This window comes from Sminthopsis crassicaudata, chromosome 5, assembly GCF_048593235.1.
Source record: "Sminthopsis crassicaudata isolate SCR6 chromosome 5, ASM4859323v1, whole genome shotgun sequence".
NCBI classification, from domain to species: Eukaryota; Metazoa; Chordata; class Mammalia; order Dasyuromorphia; family Dasyuridae; genus Sminthopsis; species Sminthopsis crassicaudata.
Window position 1 is genome coordinate 61,151,432 of NC_133621.1, and position 11,929 is coordinate 61,163,360.

At 42.4% G+C, this 11,929-nt stretch overlaps 1 protein-coding gene across 14 annotated transcripts in view; it reads left to right on the forward strand.

Moving 5' to 3' along the window:
- Positions 1-6,574, forward strand: part of KIAA1217 (KIAA1217 ortholog) — a 607,564-nt gene extending 600,990 nt beyond the window's left edge. For 10 of the 14 annotated variants that reach the window (XM_074266937.1, XM_074266934.1, XM_074266932.1 and 7 more), the window contains 4 exons: positions 1,582-1,659; positions 1,767-3,380; positions 3,874-3,996; positions 4,698-6,574. In XM_074266937.1, coding sequence (XP_074123038.1) covers positions 1,582-1,659; positions 1,767-3,380; positions 3,874-3,996; positions 4,698-5,198 — 2,316 coding nt within the window. In that variant the 3' untranslated portion in view covers positions 5,199-6,574. Of the gene's footprint in view, positions 1-1,581; positions 1,660-1,766; positions 3,381-3,873; positions 4,115-4,697 lie in introns of those variants that run through there. The other 4 variants (XM_074266945.1, XM_074266946.1, XM_074266939.1 and 1 more) reach the window with 3 other exon arrangements.
- Positions 6,575-11,929: the final 5,355 nt, after the last annotated feature.

The window sequence follows — 11,929 nt, forward strand, 5'->3', positions numbered from 1 at the left end:
GCTTTCTATCATGTAATGGAAACTGTTGTCTGTATCAATTAATTAATAAGCATTTATTCAGTACCTATTATGTTCCAGGTCCTGAACTTAGGTATCTTAAATTCCATTGGAATGCATGTAAATGTGAAAGTCTCTATTCTTAAGGCCAAAGTGTTAGTATAAAGCTATGATATGATTTTTTTTTATGTCATGGGTCCTGTCAGTCTGATTTTTAAATTAGTAGGCTATATGGGATTTCAAAGGATACAAATTATATTGCAGTATTGAAGCCTTCAATGTGATTGAATTTTTTGGTCACTCGCACCCAAAGCCAACACATCATCCATCCATTTTCGATAATGTTTCCATGCGATTAACCCTGTACCTGAGCTGCAGCTTCTTTTTATGTGTCATTTCCCTAACTGTCCTGGAATCATCTCTCCCTTCATTAATCTAGGTCACTCGGGATTCTACTGTTGCCTTTCAATCTGCAATGACACGTTGTTCATGTAAAATACTCTGACTACAAATCAATGATTGTGCTTTTTTTCCCCTCCATCCCATTACCTGGCCTTTCTTTATGATTACCTTCAGCAAGACTGTCAATAACACCAGCTACGTAGGATCCTCTCCGGGCTTCTGCTGAAATATGTTAAAGCCAGGGCTTCTGCCTGCATAACAACATAATGCAAATAAGCCGTGCTTAATAGAACGGGGGCTATCCTTTCAATGTGACTTTAAGCTATGGTATCTATCTAGTCTTCAGAGAAATATTTCTCCACCCCTCCTTTCTGGGATATAAAGGAAGTACATCATTAAATCTAGAGCATGATATGTCACATAAATTTTATAGTCCTGCATCTGTCTTTATTTTCCACTTTACCTTGTGGTAGTGTTAAGCTTTCTCTTTTTATTTTGAACCCATACACCTCATCTGTTAGTCATGCAGAAATTACCCCTTAAATAACGATAACTGTCAGTTCCAAATTGCATTGCTTAATTGCTGAAGAGTTGAGTTTATTTTCTTAACCTTAAAACTTCTTCCCCATTTAATGCATGGATTCTATCACAGGGAATCCCTCCATAAAAAGAAGTGGGACAAGTCTGATTTCATCAGAGTCTTTGTTAACGCAAAAAGGAACTCTAGAGAATTTGTCCCAGGCGGAGTTAGCGGCCCGCTTAGGGCCCAAACTTTAAGCTCCTGACTTCCAGTTTGGTGCCCTTTCCTGCCACGTTCTGCTGCCTCTTGGTTCCTAGATTCTACCAAGGCAACAGCCAGACCTGGTTAGCAGCTTGTCTGGTCCTTTGGGTGTGGTAGCCTCATCTTTCTCTGGTTCCTCTTGCACAATTTTAAATAACGTGAAAAATTTTGCTCATTAAGACTTTCATCTTGTGCAAAATGGAGCATTTTTGGAAGGTGGAGAACAAAGCAAATGCAGGTAATGATGTAACTCTAGGCTTCTTGACTGGTGTGTTAAGTTTGCTTGGCCAGCATGGTTTGGATATATTGTTAAAGGAATATTCTTATTCTGTGTTTTGGAGGGAAAGCAGGGTGGGGAGATGTAGTTTTATAGAATAACCTGTCCTACACTGTTCTACCAGAATTTGGAATTTTTCCAAGAAGACATACGGAAATCTGATGTTGCACGTGAAAATGGCCCCCAAATGGAATCCCGTATGGTGAGTTTACATGATTTATGCTTCATTTGATGTATGCAAAATAATTAACTATTTTCCTTTGACAAATCCATTTCTGATTAATATGTGTGTTCCCCGCTCCTTCTCAGGTGTGCGATGTTACTACAGGGATTCTAAAAGCTAGTGACCCTCTTGAGGACAGGAGAGAAAGAAAAGCTGAAAATAGTGTTTCTGATGAACTAGGGCCCTCAGAAAGTAAAAATGGAGACTTAATGAAGGAAAATGCCATCTCCAGTAGGAGTTTGCCGAGAGACAGTAAAGACTATTCTCAGAAAAATGTGTCTCTCTGCCCAGATCTCTCTGGAATTGGCTTATCAGAAAGTGAAGCAAACAAAGGGCCTCAAGTTTTAGGGCTGCAATATACTGTGGTTAAAACTACGAATCAGAAGGTGAGTTATGGAAAATTAAAAGAGATCAGTCAACAAGAGCTTGAAAATCTGGATAAATCCAACCTAGCGACGCATACTGATACAGTCCAAGTGCGCAATAATAATCTTGCCGGAGCCTCCAAATCAACTCCTGATCAAGAAACACACGCATTTGACTACGGCCAGGTTGTCTTAAGATCGAAGGGAACTAAAAATATCAATGAGAGCTTCGGTGAGGATGGAGAAACAATGGCAAGTTCTCCAACAGAAGACAATCCATCCACTGATAACATAGCTTTTATGATTACTAAAACAGCTGTCCAGGTGCTGTCAAGCGGAGAGGTTCATGACATCGTAAGCAGAAAGGGAGGAGATATACAAACAGTTAATATTGATGCCAAAAAAGAAGGGTTCTCCCAACAAGGAGGTATAGAAAATGAAGAGCCTGTGGTTTGTTTAGATAAGAAACCCGTCATCATCATTTTTGACGAGCCCATGGATATTCGATCGGCATATAAAAGGCTCTCGACTATATTTGAGGAATGTGATGAGGAATTGGAACGGATGATGACAGAAGAAAAGATTGAGGAAGAAGAAGAGGAAAATGAAGAACCCAGGAGTACTTCCCATGTGTTTGCCAATAGCCTCCATTCCAATCAATTGACTGCTGTAAGACCCGGAGAGCAGCCCGAGGGCCTAATTAGGGCCCCGTCTCATTTGGCAGAAACCCGAATACCAAGAGGACTGGAATCGAGCAAGACAGAGCTGAACCAAGATAACCGGGCATATTCTCCAAATTCTGATGAAAAGGCTGACCTTACGGAGGACCAATTTGAAAGTCCTAAGAAAAAGTTTAAATTCAAATTTCCTAAAAAACAGCTGGCTGCTCTAACTCAGGCCATCCGGACAGGAACCAAGACAGGGAAGAAGACCTTGCAGGTGGTGGTTTATGAGGAAGAAGAAGAGGATGGGACTTTAAAACAACACAAAGAAGCTAAAAGGTTTGAAATTTCAAGGTCTTTATCTGAAGAAACTCCTAAAACCACAAGTCGAAAACCAGAGCAACTCAGCCTGGAGATTTCAAAGCCAGCTTCTAGAACTGATGAGATCCGAAAGAATACATACAAAACCCTGGACAGCCTCGAGCAGACTATCAAACAGCTGGAAAATACCATCAGTGAAATGAGCCCCCGAGCGTTAGCCGACTGCCATCGAGACTCTGTGACGTATTCGACCCATGTAGCGCAAGAGTCCTCACCCAGAAACCCAGGAGTGGTGGAAGAAGCCCCTGCCCCCCTAGACCCCCCTCCGTCGGTCCCTTCAGCCTCACGTAAGGTATCTTGGTGCACAGTGAAAAGTGGAAACATGCGATCGCTTTCTCACTCTGCCGTAATCATCACTGGCAAGAGGGGTCTTGTGATTTACTCGCTTCTTCTCCGGTGGCTTGTTTTTGTCTGTTGCCCACGACTCCCTTTTCCTGCCTCCTCCCAACCCTCCCAGTTAGGTGTCTAACAGCTAACTGATTCCATCTCTTTCTCCGCTGCTGACTGGTGATGGGCAGTGCAAGGATTCTGGGACAGTGATTTGGTGTGTGACTCGAATGCTCTCATAACCACATTAAATTCGATTTGATCAGTAGTTGTGCAGTTTCCTCTCGTTTGATTCTCGAGATTAACCCCGTGGTGTGCCCCCGATGTCTGTCTCGTCCACCCCCCCTTCCCCCCGCATGTAGGTCTCTGGCTTCTGCCTCCAGCTTTCCAGCCGAGGGGCGATCGGCTCCCGGCCTCCGTCCCCTCACCTCCTCCTCTCTCACTGTTTCTTCCCACAGGGCTCCGGCAGCGCCCCGCAGACCAGCCGGATGCCAGTGCCCCTGAGCTCCAAGACGAGGCAGGCAGGCGCGGAGAAGCCGAGCAAACAGCCCAAGCTGCAGGACCCCCGCCAGTACCGACAGGTAGTTTTACCCTAACCCCCGACCTGGGACGGACGCTCACGCTGTTCAGATGCGAGTCACTGACTTGATTCATACCAAATAATGTGTTCTCTCCGTAAAATCCGGTCTGAGTAGACGTCCTGGATCTGGGGGCATGGCGACACGTTCCTTGTGGAGCTTCCACCACGCTTGTGCATGCTTGTAATCAAAACAACCGCCATCTTTTACTTTGTAACTCCGACTTCCAGCTGTTAACCCTGAGGTGCCAGACCGGCTGACTTTTTGTTTGGTGAATGTAAGGGTTCATCAGAGCAGCTGGGGAAATCCATCCACCTGCTGCCCAGCCACCTTTTCAAGTCGTCAGTACTAACTTGTGTTTAATTCATTGCCTTAGACATGCATTAACCTTCATCCCGACCCCTCCATCCTCACGTCCTACTCCGGGAGCATGGCCAATGTAGTCAGGGGGCGGGGGGCGGGGGGGACTCTCTCCTGAGCTCCTTCCTCTGCTCCTCTTCCTCTTCCTCCTCCTCCTCCTCTCTGAGCCATTCTTCTCTGTGCACTTTGGGGTTCCCAGCAGGTCCAGTACCACACTGCAAACCTTAGCTCAGGTGTTGAACTGTTAGTTTTTGTTCTGAGAAGGGTTGTGTTTGCCAGGCCGTGTTGATTTGATCATGTTACTAGCTTTCTGATCAACTGTCTCCCACCATCTTTATTTGCAGGCTAATGGAAGTGCTAAGAAAGCTGGTGGGGACTGGAAGGCTACTTCCCCTTCCTTACCTGCTTCTAAGATCCCGGCCTTTTCTCCCAGCTCTGGGAAAAGCAGTTCAATGCCCGCTCCTAGTGGTGATGCTCCCAACCCCCCTAACCCCCCTACTAAATCATCCATTCCTTCCTCTAACCTTCTCAGCCCCCACACAGGTCGCACAGCTTATTCTTCTTCCCAAATCCCTTCTGTCTCTAACGGCTCCTTAAAATTTCAGAACCCTACTCACCCAGGGAAAGGTCACCATCTCTCATTCTCACCACAGACTCAAAATGGCCGGCCATCCCCTTCCTCTTCCTCCTCTTCTCCCCCTTCCCCCGCCTCTCCCACTTCACTGAATCAAGGTGCCAAGAGCATCAGGACAATCCATACCCCTAGCTTCACCAGCTACAAGGCACAGAACGGGAACCCGAGCAAACCCAGCCCACCCGCAGCCAAGGAGACCTCCTCGGGCTGAGCGCTCACTGGTGCAAACTCACCCAGGCTCGCCATAGCCTCTGAGGGGGCAGCTGCTGTTTCCCAGAAGAAGCTAGCATTTTGTCATATCGTTTGGGGCTCGATGCTACATATGTACTAAATACTGAACTAACTGACTCGAGTAAAGCTGTTTTTTTTTTTTAAACTTTGTTGCTGTTGTAATTACATAATAGCATTTATTGTCTGTATTCAGCACCTGTTAAGTACTGTGAGCATGTGATAAGAGAAAAGAATATGGTAGACATACAGGAGAGAGAGAGAGAGACAGAGAGAGAGAAAGAGAGAGAGAGAGAGAGAGAGAGAGTCACAGAGAGAGACAGAGAGAGAGAGAGAGAGAGACAGAGAGAGAGACAGAGAGAGAGAAGGCAAGAAAGAAAGAGAGACAGACACAAGAGAGGGAGAGGAAAAAGGAGAGAAAAAGAGAGAGAGTACGTGCGTGCGTGTGTGTGTATGTGTGTGTGTGTTCACGTGTGTTAGAGAGACAGTGTATGCATTTCAAAAACAAAAGCAAAAACCCTATATCAAGCTTGGAAAACATGTATGGCTTCAGAATTTTAGTGTGTGGTTTTGTACACAAATATTTTTCATCATGAAAATTAGAAGTGAACAGAGAAATACCCAAGTGTGACTATACAAACTGTAAATCTGATACTAAAATATTTCCTTTTATTTTATTGTTATTTAGCTTTGTTACAGATTTCTATTTTTGTCAGAATTTCACGGTTCCTTTCAAAATCTTTTTTGCCAAAACATTTTGATACTATAGTAATGTACATTTGAAAGAAGTATGTTGGACTCTTAAGCTTCCACACAGATACCAGGCTTTGTGTGTAGGGGGCAATCCAATGCACCTATTGCACTGCCATTAGGGTTATGTATAATAATTTGCCAATCCAAGAAAAAAAAATGATTTCTTTGTTTTACAAGCATTTGGTGTTTGCTGATTGTTTTCTTTGCAAAATCTAACCCCTTCTTTGAGTTCATTTTAACTGAGACCTGGTAACCCACACTGTACTGCGTTGTGGATTTTAAAATGTACACTTCTGTACTTTCTGTAAACTGACAAATTTTTGTACATATATATACATATAGAGAGAGAGATCTATTAAAAAAAATACTGTATGTGGCTGAACACATAGAGTAGTTTTCCCACACCAAAGTTAATTTTTATGCATGCTTTGAAAATATAGAGGGAATGGGCAAAATGGTAACCATAAATTTAAGAAAAATTCATTTGCACAGCTGGAGTGTTTTTTTTTTTTGTAAATAAATGTATTTGTATAACACAATAATGTATTATACAGAACTATGAGCAGAGTACTTTGCAAAACTAAATAAAAGGGCTGCATGCTTATATTTTTGTATTTGATCACTCTAACTGCTTCTTCCCAATCATAAAAAAACATAACTGAAGGTAGTTCCAAGTTTGAACATATTCTCACATTGTCAAGGCTGTTGGTATTAGCATCCCTCCACGGTGCATCCTTATAACATTAGTGCTTTTTTGCAAGACCCCAGTTGCGAGTTCTCCATGAATGATTTTATAATGAATTCCCCATGACTTCATTGCAAGCGTGGTATTTTATATCTACTATGCCTCTGTGTGGAGAGTCTGTGAAATAACCAGTTTTATCTGTCTGCTGATCAGCATTTGCATATGAAAATTAAGTCTGGATATAAGGCACGAATCTCATTTACCTGAGGGAATATTGTCACTGTTTTTTTTTGGACCTCCAGTAGAAGTGAAGTAAAAAAAAATAATAATAATAAACCTTCTTTATTGTTGATTTTTCTTTGAGTTCTCCATTTTTAAAACGAGCAATTATTGTTGGCCCAGTGGGGACTATGGCAACTGAACATTACACTATAGGCTTTCATTTCAGGGAAATAAGAAAAAAAAGGAATGAGAATATGAATCATCTCTAAGGGTCGTCTCACCAGTATTTATCAAGTATTTATCACCAAAAATCTTTAGCTTCAATGATATCCTGCCAGAGGAAAATATTCTTAAATATTTTGAAATCACGGTCATTGCCATTCCCAAAACTTTTCTTCTAGGATGGCCTTTGAAGAAACCAGACTCATTATCATTCCCACCGCTTCATCTAGGATGTTCCTTTTCTTGCTCAACCTTCTAGAATGATTTCTAATAATCACCATTGCTCCGAGGAAAGCTGGAGCAGTCTTTTTAAAGAATGTCTCTGTTTAGATACAGGTGGTTCCTTCATCACATTTCTTCTCCAAAATCTCTTCCGTAACTCCAAGAGGGTAAAGAATGTTTGCTAGCTAAGAGTATATTAAATTGTTAGGGAGAGTCATTAGTCTTTCTTAACCAAGCTGAGAATTCTTTCCAAGCATTAAAAAAAAAAATGATTCACTCCATCATCTTATTCATGGATCACAGTTCTAGAGTTAGAAAGGCTAGTTGTCTGGATCAACCCAATCATTTTACAGATGTGGAAAAGGAGCCCCAGGAAACACTTGACCAAGGTCATTCAAGACCAGATGCGGGATTGAATCCAAGACCCCCTAACTCCAGAAATCTCCTTTTCACTCTGCTAGGGTGTCTCCCTTAATGGCCACATTTAACAAAGAGACTGTCAGCTCACCAATGAGGAATAACTACTCAAGATTCTATCTTTGGGAGCACATTTATAATATGAATAGATCTGATCATGATTACATTATTACCAGTCTTCTGAAAAATCCCTTACAGTTGTATGACATGAAACACATTACCTCACTTAATCCTCATCATACCATAATGCCCTAGTCAGAAAGGCAGATATTGGCCCTGAGGGAGGGAGGAAGAAAAGGTGGATGATTTCATTAGTATGGGAAACTTCCTTTACCAGCGGCAACTCGAGTTTTACAGAGTTGTTGGGGTGCTAAGAGTATCTGGCACCCTGAGTCCCGGCTGTCCACGGGCCAGGCCATTCCTTCTGCCTTTTAACGGAGGAGGAATTCAGAGATCCTGTCCTCCGACTTTGGACTTAATGACCTGTGGATTCCTTGGTATCCTCAAACTAAAAGGGGATTGATAGAGAAAGCTACCCAGAATGCGTGGGGGCTGTGGGCACTGGCTACATTCTCTCCTCCACACATCTTGAAGTATTAAAATGTTATATTTGAGAAAAGAGGTCTTAGTAATTTTAGTCATGATAGTGATTCTGAATCATCTCAAGGTGTAACTGGTCCTCCTGAATTCAGGGCTGGTGCTCTAGCCACTGTGCCACCTAGCGGCCCCTCAAGATGTAACTGGGAGAAAAAAATGATTTACTGTCAAAGGAGCAGCTCCCGAGCATCTCCCAACAAATGAACAAAGGGGAGGACCGAAGTTCCAGAAGGCTGTGCTCCCCGCCCAGTGCTTATTTAAAAAGGTGACGCTTGTGAAAGAGTGACCTTTTTACTTGGAATTCCATTAACTGACGGGAGACCCAAAAAGACTAGTCAAAACATGGACCGGACAAAAGTGGGAAGAAAGTGGCAACTGCACTCAGGACAGAGAACAGGAGGTGCTCTAGAGTTTGGGGAGGGGGATGGCAGCGGAGGGAGCTGCAATCACCCAGTGTGACCATAGTTGTAGTCTGGGGTCTTTTCGGTCGAGTCAAACCCTTCATGACCCTATTTGGGTTTTCTTGCCAAGGATTCTGGAGTATTTTGCCACTTCCTTCTCCAGCTCATTTTATAGATGAATAAACTGAGGCAAAGGGTCATTCAGGAAGCATCTGAAGCTGAATTTCTTCCCAACTCCAGACTATCTACTGCATCATCTTGAAAGTCAGGCAAACAATGCTGAAAAATTACCCATGCATATATATCTTGTAAATAAAAATCTATAATAAAAAATAAACTGAGACAAATATGGTTAAATAATTGCTCAAGTTCACACAGTAAGTGTCTGGGACCTGGTGCTATATCCACTGTGCCAGCTTGCTGCCCTGCTGGGAATATAAAAGCAATCTCCAAACAATTCCTGTCTTCACAGGACTTAACATGGTGTCAGAGGAGATCAAATGAGTGTCCTTTAAAAACCTTAAAGCCCTTTATCAGTGACTATAAATGCTCAAATAAAGGTTTCCATAAAATAAGCAATCCAAACTACAGTGAGTGTGATGGACGAACACAAGTGGCTCGGGAGGGTTTAGCATTCATCCCCAAAGGGATTAAATGCCATACTCTATCCACCGTCTACTATCTATCAGAAAATTTGCCTTATAGCTGCTACAAATAATAGTAACTCGTGATGCAGATTTCTAACTTTCACAGAGAACTCGTTTCTTAGCTTATCTCTTTCTAAACTTAGTCCAGCCTTTGAATAGTTTGACCATGTTTCTGCAACTGATCTACTTTGGTGATGCTGACTGCCACCCTAGAGGGAACGAGGGAGTCAAGTCCCCCCTAAAACCACCGACAGAACAGGTTTCCCTTTTATTGCGTGGGGCAACTGCTAGTTTCCATTTAGTAAACCTTTAGCCACTGCAGAATATCATCCCAAGTTTATCCATTAGTGATGCCCGACTCTGGGAGGTTTCTTGGCAAAGACACTGGAAGAGTTCGCCGTTTCCTTCTCCAGCTCATTTTACAGATAAAGAAACTGAGGCAGTTATGTGACCTGCTCAGGGTCACACAGCTAGAAAATGTCTGAGGCCGGATTTGAACTTGGATCCCCCGACTCCATTCACTGTGGCACTTTGCTGCCTCCCCGGAGCTTTTCCCGCTGGTAACTTCCGCAGCGTTGGCCAAAGAAACTTGGTTCTGACCCCATCTCTTCTCGGAGCACTTTTAGTGAAATTTCCAAGCAAATTTACCTGAAGGAAAGCAAATCCAGTCTATTGTAATGTCTATAAGGCTGAGCCCTAAAAGAAGCAAGTCAAATGATTTCCATCCTCTTCCCAATTGCTCTTTTTGCTTCAACCTATAAATTGGGGTTGTTTTTTTTAATACTTTTTGTGCCATGGATTCCTTTGACTGTCTGATTAAACCCTTACAAAATATTGTTTCAAAAGACAAAATAAAACAAGATTGCAAAGGAAACCAAGGTTAAATAAGTAAGTAAAGGATGTAAATATTTCCCTGTCCTAACTTAAGGACAGGAGCCTTATGGACTGTGGACTTCATGTTAAAAACCCTGCTCTAAGACAGGGGGTTGCTAATGTTGCAGAGAAACTGGGGCGAGCAGAGATTGGTTTTTAATCTTTAATGGGGAGTGTTAGCTAGCTGGCCCTTGGGACTCTTGTCCAAAGCGTTGGGCACAGATAAACCGAGGCAGGGAACTTATACAGGGTTCTAGCTAAGGAGGGTTTGCAAACAATGCATAACCGGAGTGCACAATCTTATAGGGGAAACAAAGGCAGATGGGGGGGAGGGAAGTGAGGACACTGGGAGGACGGGCAAGCCATCGTTCCAGGAAAGGATCATAACTCAATCCTGACCGGACAGGGGTCAAGATAAGAAGGTTGAGGGCAGGAGACAGCCAGGCGTGGGGCAGTACTCAAAAGGAGGGAGAATTATCCTACCAAGGATCCAGATACTGCACCTGAGTTTATGACACAATGGTGTAAAGGTGGTCAGAGCTCCAAGGTTTCTCGTGGGCTTTTTTGTAAAAGCTCAATTTTCAGTCCTAATGGCAAGGAAGGGATGAGGGGGCTTCAACATTAAGAATATGAAACATGGGGAAAGGTTTCAGGGAAAAGTTGATTCAGCAAGCAGATCTTATCACACAGTTTTAAAACTCCTTATGACGTTAAAAATGTGGTTTATTTTATATATACTGCATGTCCCTGAGGTTATATTCAAAGATTAAGGAGGACTTGCTGAAAATTTTGACTTGGTGTTGCTTCCAAATTTTGGAAATTTTGGAGGATTTAGAGAAGGTCATTAAAACACCCAAGCAATATACTTGAAAGAGCAAAAAATATGTTTTCCTCTATCAGATTTCAAGAATAAATTTAGGGCTAGGAAGACAGAAGTGTGAGTGGCCAATTGCTAAACATTTATTAAGCACCTACTGTGTACTATTGTTGAAGGTACAAAAAAAGATAGATAGTCTCTGCCTTCGAGGAGCTTACAATAAATGATAAGGAAGTGCCCCAGAAAGTTAAACATCACTCAGCAACAAGTACCTGGTTACCATACTAAAACTGAGGGAAAATTTAAATATATATCCTATTCCTGGATTACTTTTTAGCCATCTGATCATAGGTAAGTCATTTACTTTCTCTGGACCTGTGTTTCTTCATTTATGAAGGGAGAAGGGTGGTCCAGCTGACCACCAAATAATCCCGAGTGTGAGCTGTTTCTGAAACGAAGACTGGGGGGGTGGGGGAGGGGTGTCAATATTTCTGAACATTAAACTGAAAAAGATCTGCAAAATATTTTTCCCTGGACACTGAAGATACACCCCCCCAAAATGAAGTATTTTTTCTAAAAGCTACTTATTAAACTAAGTTCTTTGCAAAGTGCTTCTGGGGCTACTTGGATAACCAGGATGAATAGATTATCGTTAATTGGGGGTGATTGTCCATTCTACTTGATTGCCTTGTCACTTTTCCCAAGAATCCTACTTTTACATTTTTAAGCTTAAAATCATTTTAACATTTTACAAAAAGCAGATTTTTTATCACCATCCTCATTATCAATAATGGATAATAGAAACTTTGCCTTCACGAGGATAACACACTGGGTATCCTGCTATCTCCTTTAGACTTG